This window comes from Urocampus carinirostris, chromosome 20, assembly GCF_059441175.1.
Source record: "Urocampus carinirostris isolate Australia breed hairy pipefish chromosome 20, RoL_Ucar_1.0, whole genome shotgun sequence".
In the NCBI taxonomy this organism is placed as follows: Eukaryota; Metazoa; Chordata; class Actinopteri; order Syngnathiformes; family Syngnathidae; genus Urocampus; species Urocampus carinirostris.
In genome coordinates this window covers 4,831,417-4,856,043 of record NC_142368.1, presented here as the reverse complement: position 1 = coordinate 4,856,043, position 24,627 = coordinate 4,831,417, and the positions used below count along the sequence as shown (strand labels likewise).

The 24,627-nt window shown below is 37.8% G+C and overlaps 2 protein-coding genes across 2 annotated transcripts in view; one reads left to right on the top strand and one right to left on the bottom strand.

Moving 5' to 3' along the window:
* LOC148346066 (hormonally up-regulated neu tumor-associated kinase) overlaps nucleotides 1-24,627 on the top strand; it is a 72,204-nt gene that overhangs the window by 20,170 nt on the left and 27,407 nt on the right. The window contains exon 3 of the mRNA XM_088324667.1: nucleotides 20,543-20,584. The gene's annotated coding sequence lies outside the window, so the exon portion shown is untranslated. The remainder of the gene's footprint in view (nucleotides 1-20,542; nucleotides 20,585-24,627) is intronic.
* tbx18 (T-box transcription factor 18) lies at nucleotides 128-14,477 on the bottom strand. The gene is made up of 8 exons (XM_088324668.1): nucleotides 14,151-14,477; nucleotides 12,275-12,425; nucleotides 12,093-12,194; nucleotides 11,682-11,853; nucleotides 9,318-9,485; nucleotides 7,793-7,857; nucleotides 5,370-5,464; nucleotides 128-4,734 (listed from the first exon to the last, which is right to left on the bottom strand). Exons 1-8 carry the CDS (start codon nucleotides 14,353-14,355, stop codon nucleotides 4,205-4,207), a joined length of 1,488 nt encoding a protein of 495 aa, XP_088180794.1. The 5' UTR covers nucleotides 14,356-14,477; the 3' UTR covers nucleotides 128-4,204.

Below are 24,627 nucleotides of genomic sequence, written 5' to 3'. Positions count from 1 at the left end.
GTGGCCCTAACTCGCTCCTGGCAGCTAGCGTGACAAATTTGGCACGTCGGCACCTGGTCCAGGACAAGTGTTGGTGTCCCCCTAACCACCCCTCTGGACCAGACCACCAACTCACCCTCTGCCCCCTTGTCACTCAGAAACAACAAGGCGACCAGTCTGCACCTTCTAAAATAAGCTGCCCCTCCTCACATGTGCCTGTCTCGTCTGTCGCCCCCGCCACCCCATGTTGACAGCGGGGAAGACGACGTCATTGTTAACTAATGTATCAGGGTTAGCTTACTTAGCTATAAAAGCCCACTCGACTTGTAAATGACATGAAGATGCTTGTATAATTTTGAACCCTTTTCAACATGGCTAGGACAAAATATCAAATTTACAGTGTTATTTGTGTAAAATCAACTCCTTATCAGTCAAATGTCAGCTGCGTTGGCCTTCAGAGATTATAGTCAATTCAAGTCATGTTTCTTTGTATTAGCCCTTAATCACAAAGAGTCTCGAAGGGTTGCACATACCACCATTACAACATCCCCCTGATCTGAAACCTACATGAGGGCAAGGAAAACTAAAAAACCTCAGCATAAGGAAAAATAATAAATTCCCCCTTGCAGAATGACCAGCAGCCAGTGGATGTTGCAAAGGCATGAAATATAGGTCATAATGGAATGTGCAGTTGACAGCTTCCTGCTCAAGAATGTTGACCGATGCAGCTGATTCTAGAATAGATGATGGCGTACATCAGGTCTATGTGCCAGTACAAAAGTTTAAAATGCATGCACTGTGCAACATCCAGGCCCATACTTCCCCCTCATGGACAAAAAGCCAAGCGTATGTGGTCAACAAGGTTGGGAGGGTTACTTTAAAAATGTTATCTGAGTTACAGTTACTTGTAGAAAAATATAATCTATATTATTACCAGAATACTATATTATTGCAGTAATGTAACTTGATTATTTTCTATTACTTTTAGAATACTCCAATTTTAGATACGCTAATAAAAGACAAAATACACTCAATCTAAGTGAAATTACTCAATTTTGCCTAAGATAAAGCAACAATGTAACCTTGAAAAACTAACTGCGATATACGGCGTACAGTATTTATGTAGACAAACTTTACCTATCTTATTCTCAAATTTGTTGAGTTTCAGCTCGCATTTGATGGGGATTATTGCCATCAACTGTTTAAAGAAAAATTGACCCTAGGGTATTTGTTTTCTTGGCAATGTTTTGTCAAGGGAAAGGCCTGTGACCCACTGAAAGCAGGTCCACGACCCACTTTTGGGTCGCGACCCACCATTTGAGAAAGACTTGCTTCTTTATTGACATACTCAGAATATTTTGTTGGGTTGGTTTAAATGATCCAACGAGCAAGATCCGGCCCACTGGCCGTATTTTTGACATGCCTGGCACAAGCTGAATTTGACTCATCAAAGGAGTATGGCTTAGCTGTAGAAGGAGGCCGGGAGTGGGGTTAAAGTTAAGGGGGGTCTTTTGGATTTTCTGGGATCGGGATGACCTTTTGAGACGTCGCAAGCACCTGCTGCTGCGTGCATTCTCACCTTCACACCCTTCTTGGCATACGCCCAGAACTGGGGGTAGGAGGGGTCCACTTACACCGTTACGCAACACTGGCTGTTTGAGGGCTGTTAGGAGGTCGGAATTAGATCAGGGTTCGACCTGAGATGTCAAGGTTCACGTCGGGGGCATTGAAACGAGGACCCCCTCCTTGTTTTTATTCCGCGGAGGGGCGGGTCCTCATTTTCAAGGCGGTGCTCCTTTTCAATACAAACCAACATGTTATGTTTTTTCTTTTTCTTCGGTACACTAACTTAAAAAAAAAAGGCACAGGTTTTGCTACTAAAAAGTTTATCATGGTATACATTTGCTTAAATGCTTAAATATCTAAAATGGAAAACTGAATGTTGAAGAAATATATTGCACGTGATAAAAGTTAAATAAGAATTGTACTAAAATCCAAAACAGACACTTCTACGAGAATAAAAGCAAACATGGTGTGTCGTACTTGTTATATTCAAGTGATTATATTCATGGGTACAAATTGATCATACACTAATGTAAATATTGTAAACGCGGTGTGCAGTTGACTTTAAACAGAAGTTGTGTACAAAGGTGGATTTACACAGCACGATCTTGGTTCTTTATTTGTGCACAAAGCATTGTGGGAAATAAGCTTTGGTGCCAGAATTCATTTTCTTAGGCAGCTCAGTGTTTCTGATGTGTGATATTTTCTAATAGCACCATTGCCATTTTTATCTTATTATTTGTTTAATTTTTAGTTTTGTGTAGCTCTCCCACCACATAACAAAAACACAAATATGCAAATTGACTGAACTGGATTTGCTCCATAAAAGCCACACTTTTTAATTTTTTTTTTTTTTTTTTGAGGGAGTTGGTTTTTGGGTGTTTAAATGAGTATCATCAGATGAGATTTTTTTTCATTACACTGGCGGTTCATTTTGCTTATTTGAATTTTTTTCTGAAATTTGAAAAATTGATCAAATATGTAGTTGCAATATTGACAAACAAAATTAACATTTGATTCGCATATATTTTTATACCCATATATTATTTCCTTGAACAACAACTTTAAATTGTAGTTTTTTATTTTATGATTTAGTCTTTTAGCTAAAATGAGAAAAATAATTGATTTGATTTTTTTTTTTTAAATGAAAGGAGCAAAATTATCTGGAAGTAAATAATCTTGTCCGCCGTCGTGCAGATAATTTTGCGCTGTTTTCTTTATTTACTAATAAAAAAAGTTTAGAAATAGGAAAAATATTTTTAATAAGGCAATATGCAGGTACAATATTATTTTCCTTCATCAAGCCAATAATTTTTTATTTTTTTCAATTCTATTAAATAATGTAATGGCTAAAAAAAATGTCTTCATAATGTAATATTAAGTACTATACTTCAAACATATTTTCCAGTAAAAACGATATAAACCTCCATCTATTATCTGCACTGCTTATCCTCAGTAGGGTTGCGAGGGTGCTAGAGCCCATCCCAGCTATCTTCGGGCAGTGGGCAGGGGACACCCTAAACTGATTGCCAGCCAGTCGCAGGGCACACAATGACATACAACTCAATCGCTCATTCACACTTAGGGACAATTTGGACCGGTTAATTTATCTGACATGCATGTTTTTGAAATGTGTGAGGAAACCGGAGTGCCCGGAGGAAACCCACGCAAGCACGGGGAGAACATGCAAACTCCACACTGGAAGGTTTGATCCCATGACTTCAGAACTATGTGCTAACCTCTGTGCTACAATATATATTTTTCTAAATGATAATAATATAAACAATATAAACCTCCATCCATCCATTATATGCACCGCTTATCCTCAGTAGGGTCGCGGGGGTGCTGGAGCCCATCCCAGCCATCTTCGGGCAGTGGGCAGGGGACACCCTGAACTGGTTGCCAGACAGTCGCAGGGTACACAGGGACAGACCAATATAAACCTGTGTTGCAAAAGATTATTACGTAGAAATACAACTTTTAAAGTGTTTTACTGCATTAATAATAATTACAACGCAATTTTGAAAATGGTTTATCTAAGACCTGCATTATTTTACATTGACATTGTGAAAATATTCGCGATAACACAAGCTCAACCATTTTTTTTGTTTATTTTTACATTATATATATGTAATTGAAGTTATGTTTCATAAAATCACCCAAAATCAAGGTTTTGTTTTTCTTAACTTAATTCCGAATTGTTTATGCAGTTACATACTTGGCTGGTTATGGAATAATTCATCCCATTTTTGCATCTTGGCAACTGACATAGAATTACATTTAAAATTTGAATCACATCAAAATAGAGTGCAGTGTAAATCCATCCTTGACCCACTCTGCGCAACTGACAGCTAAGTTAATTAATAAAACAAATCATGAATGTGTTAGTTCTGTCTGAAAAGTGTCTAAATCAAAAAGTTTTGTCACTTTTTATTATGATCATTATTGTTATAATATGTAATACTGGGTTACGTCCCTTGTAAGGTGCGCCGCGAAGCGTCTCTTTCCATTGAGGATAAAGTGCTTACTTCCAGTCACTTCCTCAATCAGTTGAAGACCCCCTGTCGAGGGTCCGGTTGGAAAGACTCACACTCATCCTATTCAGGATAAGCGCTCCTGAAAATATTTAAAAACGTTCCTGAGCTTTTGTTTTAGTCCTGCTTCAGCCCAGGTGGGCGGCAACCTGAGCGGCCCCACCCCCAGCCGACGGGTGCCCGCCCAGTCCAAAAGTCCGGGAGTCAAACAAAAACCCCTGTTGTCCTGCGCCGAGCACCCCCAGGCTGTCCGTTAGTGTTCCGCTAGGGGACGTACCCAGCGGCACCCCCTGTTGGTTTATGGCGGTGGGCATTTTGTCCGGGCTGGTAGCCAGGCGGGGCGATGGCGGAAAAGTGTAGCCGTACAGGCCGTAAGGGGGCGAGTGGAGGCGTAGCCCAGCATAGCCTTGAGGGGTAGGGCCGGACAGGTAACTCAGTTGCGAGGTGAGGGCACAGAAGGTGTCGCCATCGTAGGATGTCGGGCCCCGGGGGGCTGCGAAGGGCTCTGGTGGGGCGGCGTAGCGGTGGAGGGACAGTGGGGGGCGGCTGCAGGTCATTTCCCCCGGACTCAGGGGGCACATTTGGAAAGGAGACGAGCACGGTGAGGGCGTAAGCAGGTGGGGCGACGTGCCGATACCTCCATGGGGTCCCTGGACTCCTGTTGGAATAAGTTTGAACTCTCAAGTCAAGGCAATAATGTTCTTTTAATGTAATGTAAATTCATGACTAAATTTGATTTAGAAACTCGTGCCGCACCAAATTTGAGAGAGAATTGAGCCATGCGCCTGATTTTAAGCTCTCCCATCCATTGCGCACATAACAAAGTGATGGATAGGAGACCAAGTATTGCTCCTACCACATGAAAAAATCACAATACATAAATAATTTGATCTTTCTAACAAATAGTTTTTGGCGCATTCCTGCGTATATGTTAATTAGAAGTAAGAACGGGCCTAAAAAAAATCCAGCTAGACCTGACGCGGCCCTGCAGGTACTAAAGCCTGGAGCCTGAGCCCGACCAATTACGGATCCTCCTTAGAAAAAAAGAAAAAGAACAATGCTGGGTGGATAATTGAAAAGAAAGGCAGTATGTGAGAAGCCTGGTTTGGCCCAAACCTGAACGATTTTTAGGCCCGAACCAAAGTTCATCCACATGATGAATATTGACTGTTGCGTTAGTTAATACACAGTCCGTAAGCAAGTTTATTTATTGTAGCACAATGTGTTACTTTGTGCTGCGCCCATTGTAGTGTAAAATTTACGGTATATTTTTTTAAAATAGTAATCCAGTACCTTGTTTGGCAATCCCGGGAATGTCTTCGAAGGTAAGCGTTCGCAAAGATGGCCGCCAGAAGGCGTAGGACTCTACCAAGGCTTCCAAGCCCATCCTGCAAGATAAAAGTCAAGTTAGCCACGTCCCCTGTAAAGCTAGCACCTGGCCGCCATCTTGGGTAACGAGAGGCATAAACGCCAAGTTGCCATCGGCCGTCGCCAGCTTTCACGCGGCTTTTATGGGCCAATCAGGAGCGAGGAGGCAGGAAGCCGCAATGGGGATTTATGAGGTGGGATAATTCCCCCACCCCCTTCAACCCACCACCAGAACTGCCCTGCCCGTTCACAAAGGTGGGTTAGCGTAGCGCCTTATTTTGGTCTCGTTAGCGGGCGGATGAAAGTCTGCACCCCATCCCCTGCCCAAAACATATGCGCGCACCCGCAGGGCGATAATTTAGACAAGCTGCCCTGTGAAAAACACGCATGTTCACATTTCACACGTTTTACGTAATTGAACATGCAATGAAAAGTTGCTTTTGTTGGACGATTTTGTTTTCTTGGAACGCTAAAGACCTTTCGGGTTTCTCTTTATTATTTAAAGACAACAAAAATATTTGCGTTTCAAAACAGTCTTGGACCTAAATTCGTCTTTAGCACTATTGTTTGACAAAACATACATAATAAACAAATTATTTTAGTCACTATTTTAATATCTGATTCATTGTTTGAATGTTTTTACTCTTAATTGGTGATAAGGTGGGCAGCACGGCGGCGCAGTGGTTAGCGCATGTCCAGCACAGTTCTGAGGTTATAATAATAATAATAATAATAATTTCCTTTGTATTGTCATTCTTTTGTAACAATGTACACAGAGACCAAACCTTCATTTGTGGAGTTTGCATGTTCTCCCCGTGCTTGCGTGGGTTTCCTCTGGGCACTCCGGTTTCCTCCGACATTCCAAAAACATGCATTTCAGGTGAATTGGCCGGTACAAATTGTCCCTAGGTGTGAATGAGCGAGTGAGTTGTCTGTCCCTAAGTGTCCTGCGACTGGCTGGCAACCAGTTCAGGGTGTCCCCTGCCCACTGTCCGAAGATAGGTGGGATGGGCTCCAGCATCCCCGCGACCCTACTGAGGATAAGGGGTGCAGATTATGGATGGTGATAAGGTCCAGAAACGGTACTAAAAAATTATGTTAATTGTTAATTTTATAATAATCAGACCTTACTGAGACCCCTAAAACACTTAGTTGACTCAAAAATATGTATTTATTTGAATTTTAAGCTTTTCCAGATGACTTCTTTTTTTCTCAATGTGAGCCAAATGTTTTATTTTTAATCACTTTTCAATCAAGTAAAATAAATGAAAATTCACTATTTGAATGTGAAATCCTGAGGATTTAGAGCACTATTATTTCTAAATTAGCCGAACAATTGATATCAATATCAGTAATTCATCAGAAAATTAATTTTTAGTTAGCAGTTTTTGCGTTGCTTTAATATTTTCCTGTTGCTGTTTTTAATAAAAATCTAACCATGTTTTGCAATAAATGCAATTATATTGCGTTATTACTGTGGTAAGATAAGGAGATGATTGATCTATTCATAAAGTCTCTTTTTCCTTTCATGGGATTACCCTCATGTGTGGTCCCTTCTCAAGGTTTCTTCATTTTTCTCATATTTAGGTTTTTGAGTTTTTCCTAGCCCTCATGTAGGTTTTGGATCAGGAAATGGTGTAATAATAATCTGTAGTTTTCAATAATCTGTGTTCTGTGCAGCCCTTTGAGACTCTGTGATGAAGGGCTATACAAATAAATATAACATAACATACAGATCCAACACAGTAATGAAAATAAGGTAGTTTTTAAATCAATAATTCTTGATTAATCGATAAGTTGTTGCACTGCTTCATTATTTTCCTGCTGTTTTTTTTTTTTTTTAACAAATTGATGAAATCCGCACCATTAGATCTTATTAGCACTGTGGTGAAATTAGTTCATGATTCTTCTAGTAATGAAGTCTCAATAAGTTGTTGCACTGCTTCATACATTTCCTGCTGTTTTTTTAAATACAGATCCCAAAAAGTGATGAATTCCACACCATTGAATCTCCCCAGTGCCTTAGTAAAATTAGGTAGTTTTTGACATTATGATTAATCAATGAGTCGTGTCACTTTTTTATATATATATATTTTCTTGCTACTTCATAATACAGATCCAACAAAGGGTCGAAATCCTCAGTAATAAATCTCCTTAGCCCTGTGGTAAATTTGATTCGTTCCACTTGAGATGGATTTTCACGTCCATAGCAGCCTAGCACAAGAAAAGGCTAAATGCAGGTCGCGCTTACTCCCTTCCCGTAATATCAGACTGCAATAGCCGTGACAAGGAAAAATAAGACCACATGCCAGAAAGAATATCAAACATGACTCAAATTTGGGGCTCACCGATTCCTTCCAGAATCTCTGAAGCCTTTGGCGAAAGGATTTCTGTCGATTTTCAGCCTGGTTATCTGAAAAACACAAGAAAAAATCCCCCAAATCTTATGACAACGCATACAGTGAGCCAGCAGAAATAGTCGACTGTTTGTGTAAATTTGGCCGACGTGAAACTTTTTGTCCTTTGGCGCTCGGAGAAACTGAAGCAGAGTGTGTGGTCGCGGCGTACATGTGACGCCCTCCGGTATTGAAAACATTTGACCTTGTGAGCAGCGTCAGATGTACAGCCTCACACTCTGTTTAAGACTGATGATGCTAGATGTCGGTGTAAAAGAAGATGCCCTTTTTCAGTGTAGGAAGCAACGATGCTAGCTTTTTGATGCCAGTTGTGGGCACACAAGTAGACACTAGTTTTTGGCGTTGAAGGCGACAACGCTAGTTGTCAGAACAGTCGGCGCAGAAGACGTTGCTAGTTTTGGCTTAAGAGTTGACTCCGCTAGCTTTCTGAGCAGATAAAGATAATACTATGTTTTTGCATACAAAAAGACAATGCTAATAGTCTGAGTAAAAGAAGATGCTCTTTTTCAGTGTGGAAGCTGACCACGCTAGCTTTCAGATGCTAGTTAAGGTGAAGGAAAAAATGCTATTTGTCGGATTAAAAGAAGAATTTTCAGTTAAGACAATAACGCTAGTTTTTGATGTAGGGGGCTACAATGATGGTTTTCGAAACAGTCTGCGATGATGATTATAGTAGTCGGCGCAGAAGACGAGCTAGTGTTCTGCATAGGAGTTGAATACGCTATTTTTAAGCGCAGATAAACATAATGCTATCTTTTTTGTGTACAATAAATCAATGCTATTTGTCAAAGTAAAAAAAGATGTTGGTTTTAATTATAGCGGGAGACGAGGCTAGTTCTCTGATACTAGTCGGTGTAGAAGGTAATGTTGCTAGCTACAGTATCTAATGCTAGTTGTCTGCCTAAAAAGAAATGCTAGTTTTTACCCTAAAAGGTGTCGACCCTATTTTTCAGAATGGACGACGTTGTAGCTGTCGGGGTAGAAAAAGATGCTTGTTCTTAGCATAGAAGAATTTGTTAGTTTTCGGTGTAGGTAGCTTACGAAGCTTACTTCCTGATGCTGCTCATTGGTGTAGAAAAAGATGTTAGTGGTGGGAGTTGAAGGCACTGGCGCTAGCTTTTATATCAGACCACAACGACGCTAGGTTTCTGCTGTTAGTTGTCAGCGCAGATGAAGATGCTAGTTTTTTGGTGTAGAAAACCAGAATGCTGGCATTTCAGAACAGGCCACAAGGACGCTAGCTTTCTGATGCTACTTTTGCATGTAGAAGAAGATTCTAGATTTTAGTGATGAGGGCGACAATGGCATCTTTCAGAACGGAACACGATAATGCTTCTATTATAATGTCAGTTGTTAGCAAAAAATAAGATGTAAGCTTTTTCCAGCGGGATAAAAGATGCAAGTTTTTGGCATATAATAGAAGAAAATTATAGTTCTTTTAAATCGGCATACAAACCTGCTGGTTCTGATAAGCTGTGACGGTCGTGAAAACGGTCTCGGGGAAGGAGAAAGCGCGCACTCCCTCGCCGGCTGGGACAGCCTTGACCGTGGACAGTTCCTCGCCACACTCCTTACGGATCACGTGCACCCGCGGCTGGTACTTGTGCATAGAGTGCAGTATGATCTGATGTGGGAGTGAACAATGTGAGTTGAATATATATATATATATATATATATATGATAGATAGATATATGATAGAACATATATCTATCATGTATATATCTATCTATCTATATACCAAAGCCACATTCCCTGAGCGGGAGGTAGCCTAAAATATATAGTTTATAATAATTTGAGTGTACCTGGGGGAAAAAAAAATTTGAATGAACAACAGGTGATTTTATTTTTATGTTTCTTAAATTTAGCCTCAATTTTATGGACCTCCCCCAAGGCTAATAGTTAAAATTACATCTGTTTTTTTTTTAAATGTTTTCGATTAATTTTAGTGCATACCAAAGAAGGATGAGTTTTGAATACTTAAACAGGATTTTTTTTATTCCCAGGTCTTTAATTTAGTCTTAATTGAATATGGACCTCCCCCAAGGCAGATAAATAAATATTGACTTATTATCCTTTTACATCCATTTTCTGCACCGCTTATCCTCACTATAGGGTTTTAAGGGCGCTGAAGCCTATCCCAGCCATCTTTGGGCAGTGGACAGGGGACACCCTTAACTGGTTGCCAGACAGACATTTGTACACTCACTCAAATCTAAGGACAATTGGGAGTCACCAATTGAACTGCCATGCATGTTTATTGCAGACACGAGGAGAGTATGCAAACTCTGCATGGGGAGGCGGGCAGCTGGAATTTAACCCTGGACCTCCGCAACATGAGATTGATGCGATAGTCAGTCAGCAGCCATGCTGCCCCATTTATTTTTTGTATTTTATAATAATGTCTGTGTGTATAGGGGGATGCGACTCTGAATACATAACGAGTGATTTATTTCATTTATTTTATATGATTTTATTTTTATGTATTTATTTGCTGAGTCCTCAAGGCCAAAGCACAGTAATTTAAACCCTAATTGAAAAATGTGACTACCGTATTTTCCGCACTATAAGGCGCACCTAAAAGTCTTAATTTTTTTCAAAAGCTGACCATGCGCCTTATAATACAGTGCGCCTTATATATGGCTCAATATTAAATCGCAAGGTCTCGCAACTTGCGCAACAGCCGCCGACTCGATTTTCCCCCGAACGTGGAGTAGTCCGCGGTGTATGCTGGGATTTATATACCGGCGTTTCATTGGCTAACCAATGTGTCAATCATCATTTGAATCGATCGCTATTGGCTAAAGTTATTCGGTGCCTCGGATAGGCTAGAGGGCCGAAACAAACCCTGCAATTGGCCGAAAAAGATGTGTCAATCATCCGTTAAATCGATCGCTATTGGCTGAAGTTATTCGGAGCCTCGGATTGGCTAGAGGGCCAAAACAAACCCTGCAATTGGCCGAAAAAGATGTGTCAATCATCCATTAAATCGATCGCTATTGGCTGAAGTTATTCGGAGCCTCGGATTGGCTAGAGGGCCAAAACAAACCCTACAATTGGCCGAAAAAGATGACTGAATAGCAAGCTTGCTAAACTACGCCATGAAGAAACATGTTTCATTAGTCTGTATTTGTAAATATTTGACTCTCCTGGATTTACTACACTCACGGTTGTAAGAAGACCATGATTGCGTATCATTATTGAACGTGAGAACTTAGGTGAGCTATGCGGTTTTATATTTTCCCGGTATCTTGTTTTAGAACGATCTTGATGTTGCTGTGATTAATTAAACTCAATTCCAAGTGTTTATTGTCATATGCACAGTAAAGTTGCGAGCAAAAAAGAAAATAGAAACTAAGGAATGGTTGGCATTTATTGAATCCCAAGACTTTAACCTTCCGAATTATATTTTAAATGATGCATTTGATTGACATCGTACGGACACCGCATCAGCACGTGTTCTCGACACTTATTTGCCTCTTTGCAAGCTTTGGGAATGTTAAGGGGGTAATAAGTTTCACTGAACTATCTGACTGTTTTGTCGACGTTCCCATTGTAGCGCCTTATAATCTGGTGCGCCTTATCTATGGAAGATATAGGACCAAAAACTTTTTTTTGGGGGTGCGCCCTATAACCCGGTGCGCCCTATAGTGCGGAAAATACGGTAATTTATTGATTTTATTTCTGGGGCGAATTCAAATCAAATGTAAATAGTTTACTATATGCTGTTCAAGTTTTCCAACAATCGATACACCCGTTTATATTTCTATTTACGCGATTTTTAATGATATTGAAAGATGATTGGTATTTATTTTTATTTACATGTCCCTGGTCGTCCAGCTCGTTGTTGGTAAGCTTGAGCTTGTCGAAGCTGACCACCTGCCGCATCCACGTCTCCCCGGAAGCGGGCGAGTCTGGGTGTATGTAGACCCGTGGGGGCACCGGCGAGTCGGCATTTCCCGCAACCATCCACTTTGAGCTGTGGTACACGTACCTGCCAAATTGAAATTAGAGGGAGATTTGAGATTGTTACAAAAACTGCGAGTACATTCCTCTTTCTGTGCGCAAATGCGCACAAAAGGCCCCAGGAGAGCCCTTTTCTGTTGTTGTTTTCTCATATTGCGCATTTGCTGATTTGACCTTCCGCATGGTCGAGGTTAAAAGTCCAAAAGGAACAACTAAACAACACATCTGCCGTTTGTGGGTAGAAATACACACACACACACAATATACCTGTATCGTTTGTTGTCCACGGGGATGATATCCATGGCCACGTAATACTGCTGATGAGGGTCCAAACCGGACATTTTGACGCGCATGGCGGGGAACATCCGCCTGTGGAAGAAAAAAAAATAAAATTCTATTTTGCAGTAGGTAAAAGGCGTTGAAAAAAATAAAACTAAATAGCCACTCACCTCCCAGCCTTAGTGATAATCATCTCCGTGCCGATTTCGTGAAAGCGCTTCCACAAGTCTGAGCCCTGCAGGTCCACGCGTGGGTCCCCGCTCCCGCTACTGCCGCAGACTGCTGCGGGCTGCGGGCTCTCAGGGAGCGCGTCTTCGCTTTCTAATAACGCGCACACACGACACACACATTTGACCTTAACCATGTTGACAAGTTGGTTTAAATTCATTCAATCCAAATATTTAAGTAGATGCATGTGCTAATTTTAAATCCTCTTATTTTATTTCGAGCAATCCACAAACAACAATGTAGCGATAAAACTAACCCGACCATTTTGGGTTTTTATGAATAAAAAACACGAAGTTGGTTCTTTTTTGTGTGCATATATGTATATAGATATTCCCATATTGGTTTATTATCTCTCAAAAAACAATCCTAAAATTATTCAGATGTTTTAGGTAGATGTATGGACTATCTTAAATCTAAATGGTTTTATTTTTTGCACCTAACCCAAACTGGGCTAGTTTATAATGACAATAATATTTGACTCAGCCTGTTGGATTGTTAATGAATAAAACGATGAAGAGAGCATCTTAAGTTGTTTTCTTTTTTTTTTTTTTTTTTATAGATTTTTATTTTGAAAAGAAAATTTCCAAAATGGGTTATGGTTATCTTTAATACAACAGCAAGCCTAAAATCATTCCAAATACTTCAAGTACTCTTATTTATTTACATTATTTTATTTTGTTGTCAAAATCCACACACACGAATATAGGAGTGGAAAATAACCCCAATTGGGTTAATTTACCCCACCTGTTTGAGTCGTTAATTAATGTAATGAATTAAAGAAGCACCTAAAGATGGTTCTTTTTTCTCCTAAATATATGTATATTCTGGTAATGGCTCACTTCAAATTGGGTTATCTTAAAAAAGCTCTAAAGAATATTCCGGGTTTTTTTTCGTGAAACCTCTTAATAACAAAATCCACACCTAAAACTGTTGATTGAAAACCAACTCAATTTAGATCATTATGAGTAAAAAAGAAACTTGATTTGTTCTTTTTCTTTACTGTTTTTCAAATATAGTGATTTACCCCAAGTTGGGTTGTTTAGTTTAAAAAGACAATCCTAACAACTAGATCATTTTTTAAAAAGATGTTCACTTTTAAAAGCCCCCCCCTAATTGTTTCTGCAAAAGATCTTGATTAAGGAAAATGTGTCCCCTTTTTTTACGAAACAACATAAAAATGTGTCATTTTTTTAGAAAAGTTAAGGAAGTAAGATTTTGATTGTTTCTTACAAAATAACACAGAAAGCTTGATTACCAAATGTCGGGTTATTTTAGTGTATTACTGAATAATTTAAACACCTTTTTAAGGTTAAAAGATGTTTTCTTTTGATTATAGGTTATATTGCCAGGCAGAAATTGTAATATTGTATATATAAATAAGCATCCATTATGAATAAGACACTAAAAAGCTAAATGCATCGTAGTCTATCGATCATTCCGTTTATTAATGTTTTTTATGAGCATATCTTAATGATTTGCACGCTTATTGCACGAGAAGTGTCACAGTAGACCCCGGTATCGTCTTTCCAAGTTTCCAGTGCGTCCCGTGGCGCTTTTGGGTCCGCTGCTAATTGGCGTGTTTACGACCGCAGCCGAACGCCCATAAAAAGACGTATCGCTTCGCCGTCACGCATCGCACGCCGGGGCCCCAAAGTTCACGCGTGGATTCGCAGGCGCAATCGAGATTTATAATCACGGTGGTTTGGCCGAGATTTTTGTCAGATGGTGTCGTCGATGTCTGAAATGTTTTGTTCGGATGGTTCGTCTTGTGTTGAGGTTTTTTTGTTAATAAGACTAAAATGTGGGGTGGTGACTTACGGGATCCGTCGCTGGCGTATTCGGCCTCTCCGATTCGCGTCTCGGCCGTCGACCGAGGCTCGTCCGGATCGGCGGTGGTTCTCGACGGAGACGTCGCGCCTTCGCCAACGGTCCTGCGCCTTTTCTCGGCCCCGATGAGAGCCTCCACCGAGAAGGCGTGCGCCTTGACGCTGAGCGCGCACGGCGAGCGCCGCTTCTCGGCCATGGGAGCGGAGAAGCGATGGCGGCGGTGAAGGAAAAAAGGAAAAGTCCTTGAAATAGATGAAGTGTTCACAAGCGCGAGTTCCTCCGCATCTGACGTTTCGGTTGTCCTCCACTTTCTTTGGAAGGAGGCTACAACGCGAAGGGAGAGACGAGGAGGAGCCGCTGTCAATCACAGATAGCATCAACCAATTAGGAGCCGGACAGAACGCTAAATCCGGAAGTGGTTTCCCTCTTGGGCCGCGCCCACTGGTGCGGCCTATATGTGGTCAGAGATGGAAGGATTATGAACCTTACAGTATTATCTCTGAATAAATTAGGTTAGTCATTACGTTTGGATTTTTTTTTCATCAAATTTAGGGAAAATCTAGACATTAAATGTTGTTCATGATAGTCTGTACAGCCCTTTGAGGCTTCTTGTGATTGAGGGCTATACAAATAAACATGACCCGAATTAACTTTATTCAAACATTTATGACAATATATGAGTAATTAGAACTATTTATTTTATCTTATTTTTAAGAGTTTCTTCCCCAGGGCCCTCACCACCCTAAGCAAGCATGCAAAACTGAAAATTCTTATTATTTGGAATTTATTTTTTCTTCCTAATGTTAGTGCATTATTTTCAACGCACTGTTCTGACTATGCACTATTACTATAACTTGGGCCAGCCTCTAAGTACTACTTTGTAAATATTTTTGCCTATTCTGACAGTCTTATTGTTTTTCTCTTTAAAGTCTTTATTACATGATATTCCATGAATGTCTAATTTCGTTGCCTACATTCTTTCACCACGTTACATCAATTAATATAAAGACTAGCAGTCTTATTTCGTCGTATACGATGTTCACTACGTTATCGATGATAATAGAGACCATTTGAATTCTAATGTTCACATTCTAATTTTAAAAACACATCTATAAATCGATTATAATTTGGAGTGCGTTTGAAATATATCTTGAGAATTTGTTGACATTTTTTAATTGTAAGATACTTAAATGATCAAGTGATCAAGTTATTTGTTTCAAAAAGAAAAAGTGTTTTGATATTTTCCGATTGACAGTGACGAACGTGCAAGTCAATTAAAATTGGTAAATGTAGTGATAGCTGATTAATTGCTAAAATGAAAAATGTTTAAAAAGTCATATCTAATATGTTCTAAGCATTTATCGAAATATTCCTGGTATTTTTTCGGTCATTTGTTTTACTTTATTCGTCAAGCTCCCTGGAAAATTGCATAATTGTTTTCACATCGAGGCCTTAAATGTAAGTATTTCATGTTTGAAAAAAACAAACGTATCATATTCTTGCTCTCTTCCAGCCATTAAGATGGAAAATATTCCTGACTCGACTTTAATGTTCGTGGTCAGTGGTTTACATGTGATAAATCATTGTTCACCCGTTATTATTTAGACATGTTAACTATCTGCAACGAACTCATATTTGGCAATAAAACAGAAGAGTATAAATAATAAAAAAATACGACCGCGTCTATTTTCTTACGCTATTAATTTTAGAAAGGTTATTTTATATTGTTTCACTACTGTGTCTTGTTATAGTTTTATTTCTAATTTCATGACGAGTGCCCATCCATGCGATATTTGGTTTCTACTTAAAATAAATAATACATAAATCAGATCACGTGGGTGGCCGGCTAGATAAATTGAATTAAATTATAATAATGGGGGGGAAAAAAAATCAAGAATCGTATTATGATGATAATCAAGCAAATAATCCATAACTAATCAATTTTACAGTGCATACAAAATCCGCAAAAAATATTTTCCTCGCTATAATAGTACTTTAATATGTTTAAAATGTAATAAAATACATAATATAACAATTAGGCCAATCACATAATCAATACACTTTACAGTAAATACAAATGTGATTTTTTTTCTTTAAATGAAATGAAATGAAATGAAAAATGAAACTTCCGAATTGAATACAATTAAGGTATAACAATAACTGATAGGTTTAATAATTATAATAAAGCAAATATTATAATACACAATTAATAAATTTTACAGCAAATACAAATAAGGGAATATATATTACTCTATAACAAAATTAAAAATAACTTCCACATTGCAATATAATAAAATTATTAAAATAAAACAAGAATTACATAATGATAATAAAACACATCACGAAAATATTGTACAGCAAACAAACATGATAAATATATTTTACTCTACTCAAATACCACTTAAGTTCTGCATTATGTTATATTTAAATAATAATAAATCAAGAATTACATATAATCTGATAAATAAAATGATGCATAATAAATACATTTTACAGCACATAAAATTTGGGAATATTTATATTTTTCTCTCCTGAAACACCACATTGATATCAAAATTATTCTCATAAATCATAAACTACATACTGATTATAGCGAGTATTATATGAGGAAAAATGTTTTTCTGTACTAAAAAACTACTTTAATTTTTGCATTATAATTGAATTATATTAATTAATCATGAACTATAGGCGGCACAGCAGCTGAGTGGTTAGGGTGTCCGCGACACAGTTCTGATGTCATGGGTTCAAATCCAGCTACCTGTGCGTAGTTTGCATGTTCTTCCTGTGCACTCTGGTTCTTCTCACAATCCAAAAAGCATGCATGTCAGGTTAATTGGACGGTCCAAATTGTCCCTAGGTGTGAATGAGCGAGTGAGTTGTCCGTCTCTGTGAACCCTGCGACTGGCTGGCGACCAGTTCAGGGTGTGCACTGCCCAGAGCTCGCTGGAACAGGCTCGAACACCCCCGCGACCCGAGACTGAGGATAAACAGTGCAGATAGTGGATGCAAATCATGAACTACCCTATGATAATAATAAGGCAAATGACACTTGATCAATACATTTAACAGCAAGAAAAAAATATTTTTCTCTACTAAGATACCACGTTTTTATCACACTTCTGTCAACACTGATTAGCTGCAGATGTTCCTTTTCTATTGTTGTTTTGACATGGCGGTTGCCGCGATTGCCTCATTAGCGCATGCGCGTGTGTGTTAATGAGAGGACAAACTATCGGCGTTAGCGTCAAATGAATGTGGTCCTTTGATGCACTGCAGAGCTCGAACGTGTGCACCTTTAGCAGCTCATTATGTGGCAAGCTTTCAGGAAACTCTGGAGATAATTACACACATGCACGCGCGTGCGCGCGCGCACATTGCATGGTAGCGAAAATGGCGGCAAAGTAAGCGTCTAAATTGAGACTTTGGTTTCGTTTTTATGGTGCGGGGGGAAGGCGAGGTTGGAAGTTTTCACCTCCATGAAGGCAACACCTGCGCGCGTGTTTTGGAAACGTGGTCCCGACGTCACGAACGAATGACAACTTTTTTCACGGGTGCGCAGGCCTAACGTCTTTTAAAACAACATTTCTTTTGTAAAGATAAACTTGTGCACAATGTTTTTTGTTTGTCTAGACCAGGGGCGTCCAACTCATTTGAGCCATTGACCATTCTCACAAGTAGATTAATGACATTAAAAGTGTGCCCTAGCTGGAGGGCTCTGGGTCTTTTCGGAGGCTCACGATTCAAGTGTCATCCAGGGTTGTAAGATTTGATTACAAAATGATTATTGAGGTTTTTTTCTTCAACATTTTTGTCTTTCACGAAGATTTTATCGATTGTAGTGTTCGTTTTGATGCATGCATGCATTCATATAAATATATATATATATATATATATATATTATAACGACAACAATTGAATGTAATTCCACTGCAGTTAATTCAACTCTGTGAAATTCATGCAGACTGGAAAGTGACAAAAATAGCTTAAGAACCATAATTTAAACGGTAAATTTAATTATTTAATGATTCTTTAATGAAAATATTTACCTAAATATGGGAACTTTACTGTTGGATTTCATATCTATTTTAGAAAGGAGTTAAAGCTTCTTTAAACTTTTGTAAAGACACACAATTTTTGTGTTTTTGATATTGCCTTAAACAGCATGCCTGTGACTTTTATTTTAAGTTAAATAACATCAGGATGGGTTTCCTCGGTGTTCTCTGGTTGATTATGGTTGTCAGCAAATACTAGAGTGGGAGCGAGTGGCACCTTCCTTAGTCAACATCCAGTGGACATATTTAAAACAGCAAGTCGTTGTTCGAAGTACTGCTGCTGATTTTTCTCTTCTGCTTCTCTTAGCATTGTTTCACGGATCTCGTAAAATGATTTAACCATGAGTTCGGCATGTAGTTTTTAACTATTTCCCATTTAATTTGCATTTGTTTTGTATTTTGTTTTTTTATTTTTAGGAGAAACAGTGCATCTTTTATCTTTTTTTATCCACCAATAACAACTTAGCGATTTATCTTCAAATTAAATATGTTTTCTTAAAACTACAACCATTAAAATATATATTTTGTTCAGTATTCATAACTGCTAAATATCCTTGAGATGTACCCCTTTTCCACCAAACGTGTATTTTCTTCCAGTTTGCACGTTTTATGTTAAATTGATTCTTGTCTAAAATATTTGTTTTTCCTGCACAATTTTAGACATTCCATTAGACGATATTTAAGGAAGGTTAAATAAAAAAACAATACAGGTTGTATGTAACTGTACTAATGTAAACAAAGTTTCATCATTAATATTTTGTAGTCCAAAATGATTTAATTATGATTTTTAATCTAGCCTAAAAGGCAGCTGTTTTTCAAATGGACAAACCCTGAAAAAATAAAACAATATTCTCAAATTGGAGCTTTTTTCCCACAAATTGGATGGATTTTCTTTCCATCCCTTCTATGCTATAACAAATTTATTCCAAATCTGTTTGTCCTGCAACGTGATTCAAACTTTTTGGACCTTATACCAACAAAATTAGTGTTATATAATCCATTTTTTTACACAGTTTCCCAGTTGTTACTATTTAGTGTAAATTATTGTTATCATCAAGGTCCACGTGTTTTAACCCACCTCTTTACCCCCGATGGCGGCCTTTTGCCACTTCATTCGATCATACCCAGAAAATGCAAACAGACTCAGCATTTTTAACAAAGGAATATGTTTTAAATAAAAAAAAGGAATGTAAAGATACTAAATGTGTTTATAGTTTTGTTTGTACAGTGAACATTTCTTATTATTTGCGTAAGAAACTTTCCCTATCACCTGCTTTGTGGGGAAAAAGTGCGCTCGTAACGATGCAAAAGTTGATGATGATGTGAAAATCGCAATCTTAAAAGGCAAAACATCTGCAGCTCTTAATTGAGTTTTCGGGGGTTTTGAGGTGGGGCACAAGAAAGGGGGATCCCTACACGTGCGTCTTAAAAAGTGCACAACAACGCTTATTTTCATCCCGTTTCGTTCTCCCTACTGGAAGCATTTAAGCATTTTTTATATCAAAGAACAAAGTAAAAAAAAAAAAAAAAAAAAGATTGGCTGCAAATCCCGCCTCCGAGTAGTATTTAGCGCATATTGAAGGAATGCCATTTTATTGGCGTGTTTAGGGCGTTGAAATGTGCACAAACACGTCGCGGCTTTTTATGACAACGCTGGATAGAAAATTATCCGGTGCCTCCCTCAAAGGTTCCTATTTTTACCTTCTTTTTTATAATGGGCAGTAATAACTTGGTTATGATACGTGAAAAGTTTTTACTTCGTATTCTTTATGAGATTATACATTCTGAAAACCTCTTAAAACAATTCATTTTATCCTGGAAAAATATGGCTGTTTATTTATTTATTTATTTATTTATTTATTTATTTGCGAAATGTTGGCTTTTCCGAGTTATGTATTAGATCATAAAACCTTTTGCACCTTCTTTCTCAGGGTTCACCAACATGGTGCTTGCGGGCCTAAGGCAGCCACCTATAGATCACCTGAGGCTGAGTAGCTCTTCGATCTTGGGAAATTTGCTTTCTAACGGTCTTGGGAAATGACATGATCAATAATTAAAACATCCACAGTTGTTTGTAATCAATACCCTCTGATTAATATATTTATAGTGAACCCTTGTTGATTACGTTGGGAGTGAGGCGAATGGGGTGGGGGATTTTTGTTCTAGAAAAAAAAGTCACAGGCGAAATCCGTGAAGCTTTTTTATCATATTTTCAAACAGTGTATTATGCACTGAGCGCAAACCATTCAAAGGCCTGAAAATCATTAAACAGGTAAAAGTTCTGTATACCCTACCTGTAATTGTTTTTTTCCCCAATACCTTCTCTCGTAGGTACTGATGAGGAACATCCATGAACCAACGACATTGTGAAAGGTAAACTGCGTTATATGGGATTACTGTGTACTCTGTGGCCTTATACTAGGCAGATGTTTCTGTTTTTTTTTTTGTTTGATTACTGAGCCTAATTTTACCCTACTTCTAATAATTGTAACCCGGTAATAATATAGTAATAACATAGTAACAACATAATAATGACACGATAGGTTATTTTAAAAATGCATATCAAACTGGTAGCCCTTTGCAATAATCTTCAACAAAAGAAGGAGTGCTTAGCTTCGAATAGGTTAGTGACTCCTGTTCTATCTTTTGCGGAATTACACTCACGGCAGACGACGAGGCGCTCTAAAAAGGCCAAGTCCTTAAAAATGAAGACTTGGTGTCCTTTCGGAACAAAATGATTCAAACTGTTTGACCTTCCTCTCTATTTTATGGCTTATTCCCATTGGTCGTCGTTACCGTGGTTGCACCCCAAACATCATCATCATTTTTTATGAGCCCGTTGGATATTTTCAAACACCGAGCCAGCCAGGACACGTGGACGATGTGTTTGGGTGTCTCCAGGCCTCAAGACAAAAACAAAAAAGGGAAAATATCTGTGTTTTGGAGGAATCACTCCAATGTAGTTCACCATTTGAACTCTGCTTTCACAACAGGTGAATTGTATATGAAAAGTGTGTCCAAGGTACCATCAAGTGTCCTCTATAGTGGCGGATTTTTAATCAGGAATACTACGACGCAGGTGGTTAGAGGCCCCGTGAACTACACGTTTTGAGGAATAATTTTAAATAATTTTGTGTCATCTTTATGGGTTAAGTTATTATTTTCCTTAGTTATTGCATTACTTTAGTATCAGCCATGTACTACCAGTATTGGTTTATGATATGGGTATCAAGGACTACTTGACAGTTTATTATTTGTATTGGTCTAAAAAAAAACTGGTCTTATGCTTCCATAATTTGAATTTTTTTTAATCTGCCAATCTGTTATTTTCCAAGTTTTTCTAGGCTTAAAAAAGTCCAGAGAAAAAAACTCTGGCCTTTGAAATTTGGAATGGTAAATGGTAAACGGTCTGCATTCATATAGCGAATTTCAAGTCGATGAAGACCTCCCAAAGCGCTTTACAATGTGCTTCACACTTACCCATTCACACACACACACTAATAGGCAGTCAGCCATGCAAGGCACCTACCTGCCTATTGGCGGTTATCAGGGATTCAGTGTCTTGCCCAAGGACACTTCGACATATAACACGGAGGAGACAGAAATCAAACCTGCGACCTCTTGATCCCAAGACGAGCACTCTACCTCCTGAGCTAATGGATATTTTCAAGAAAGAAATTATAGTTGTAACTAAAATGTTTTGAAATTGGACATTGGAATTTACAGAGGAACAAAATTGTCAATTTATGTAATTTAAATTGTACTAGATGTATTCAAATTTAAAATAATTTTCCAAATCATGCAACCATCTTCTGTAAACTAGTTAATCCATAAAAAAAAACTTGGAATATTCATATTTGTCCCCTCAAAAATTATTTAAACCAAATCTAAACTAATTCAATTAATTTAAAAATATATTTTTGTATTCACTTTTTTCAAATATTTTGTATCATTTGTTTTTATTAGAAAAAGTAATACAGTTAGGAAAAAAATATTTACATTTTTACAATGATTTAATGACTTGACTTGATTTTTGTAAAAATTCATTTAAAAGTGCAATTAAGTGCCAAAAATAAAATAAACTTTTCTCAATTATATTGTTGATTTTTGTAAAAAAAAAAAAAAAACAACGATTATAAAAAATAATATAGTAGAAAAAAACGAAAAAAGACAAACTTGCGGTCAAAGTCATCCCCCAGAATTCCTAAACTTTTCTAAATTATTTTGTTGATTTTTTTTTTGCAAATTGTGTCTTCAAAAAAGTTATATAGTTTAAAACATGAAACAAGAAAAGCTTGAGGCCAAAGCAACTTATATATAATTCACTGATTATTTTTTTAACATTTATTTTAAAAACTATAATATAGTTTTTAAAAAGAAGAACTTGAGGCAAAGTAACCCACCGCCCTCCTAAATAATCTTTAGCTTTTTTCAATTATTTTAAAGATGTTTGTAAAAATTCGTTACAAAAAACAAAGTTAGGAAAATAAAGAATAGTCTGACAAACAAAGGCAAACAAAGGGCCGCTTTCTGTGCATGGTCGCTCCAAGCTCCGAAACCCCCTCCCTATTTACAAATCCCTTCCCCATCCCATTTTTTTGGTCCTCGGTGATAGAGCCCCGAGCAAGAAATGTGTTTTTCATCGGGCGTCTCTTCCTCCCTCTTGCCGGGATAACGGGGGTCAGAGCATGGAGACCCCCGATGACTCCACACCTGCAACAACAAGGGCCCGGAATATCCGCTCGCCGTGCGCGCGCACGGTGCGTGCTCGCGTGCTCGCTATAGTGTGCGCTAATCCTTCTTCAACACCTCCTCAAACCAGCCCGGGGGCGCGCCTATGAAACACTTTTTTTTTTTCCTTTTTTTCTCTTTTTGCGTGCGTGTGACGCGGCGCTGAGATGTGATTAATAAAAGATGAGTGCTCGGGAAATCGGGCTGTTTTGGCCCTGCCTTCATGGGGATGAAAGACGGGTAAAGAAGGGGGCCAAACGGGGGGAATTGATGACAACGAGAAAAATATTCCCATCCGACATCTTTTGATGCATGCAGCGCGTCCATCTTCTCTTTTTTTTCCCCAAAGATGCTGACTGCACATAGACGAGTAGTGTTACTTATTTGATTACTTGTCGTATTTTCAGGGCTGCACCTACACTAAATTTGCCAGGAATAATAATCAGGTGCGCCTTTACATACCAGAAATATGGTAAATAAAATCATAAATGCACAATGACAATGAATGTGAAAATTCGTTTTAGTTGTAAAACCATTTTTTCCATATTTATGTTCTATGAAAACACCTTTTTATATCTTTTTCCACATTTTTATTTTCTGTAAAAAATAAACATGTTTAACTTGACTTTTACTGATTTCTTTTGTTTATTCGCCTTATTTTCTCTTTTATTAATTTTTTCATATATTTTTCTTCATCTTTTCTTTTCCCTCCCGTTTTGTTTCCCCTCCATTTTCTGTTTTTCAGTTTTTTCTTTTTCTTCATGTTTCCTTTCTTTTTCCCTATTTTCCCTGTTTTCATTTTATTTTCCTTTTTTCCCATTTTCCTTTTTTTATTTTATTTTCCTTTTCCTATTGTTTTCTTTTCCTTTTTATTTTCCTTATTATTTTTCCCTCATTTTCATTTTTTTCTTTTCTTGTTGTCTTTCCCTTTTCCTTTCTTTTTTCTTCACAAAATGCTTGACAGTAAAATGAGACGCCAAATAGTGCAGTTAGGTTATTTTGAGTTTCAATAGTTCGTATTCTTATTCCACAGAAGCATTCGTTTTCAGTTGCACTTCACAATACAGCGATATCTAGTGGTCAGATATAACACAAAGTCCTTTCAGATAGCTCCGTTGTCTTACTTTTTTGCAATATTCCTCTACCTATATTTTGATTAATTATTTCAATTTATCTTTTTGGAATCTTATTTCGTTTTTTAATCTTTTTATAGCTAGTGATTTGTGATCATTGTTTTAATTATCACCATTGAGAATTATGTGAATTTCAATTAAATTTAAAATATTTTTTTATTTTAAAGTTTCATTTTTTATTATATTTTGATTACATTCTGATCTTTTTTATTTATTTCGAGAAATGTTTACAAGTTCATGTTAGCCTAATCTTTCGTACGGAAGATTACACTAACGCGAACGTACGATTAGCCTGGGTTAGCTTCATGTTTACGTTCATGTTAAACATTCAGGGTGTTGGAACGGATTAAAACGATTTTACATTACTTTTAATGGGAAAAACGATTTTCCGTGATCGACCAAATTGGTTTTCGAACAGGGTTCTGGAACGGATTATGGCCGAGAACCGAGGTTCCACTGTATATATATATATAAAATGTGTGTGTGTGTGTGTGTTTGTGTTGATATCATATTTCAAAATGTTATTATTAAATTAATTTTACAAAATGTTTG

What these genes read in the sequence shown, in the direction of transcription:
- tbx18 (XM_088324668.1), bottom strand. Translation starts at nt 14,355, where the DNA reads ATGGCCGAGAAGCGGCGCTCGCCGTGCGCGCTCAGCGTCAAGGCGCAC. An exon ending in GTGGACAACAAACGATACAG is followed by an intron (nt 11,854 to 12,092) that starts GTATATTGTGTG and finishes TCAATTTGGCAG; the next exon opens with GTACGTGTACCACAGCTCAA. An exon ending in AGCTGGACGACCAGGGACAT is followed by an intron (nt 9,486 to 11,681) that starts GTAAATAAAAAT and finishes CTCCCACATCAG; the next exon opens with ATCATACTGCACTCTATGCA.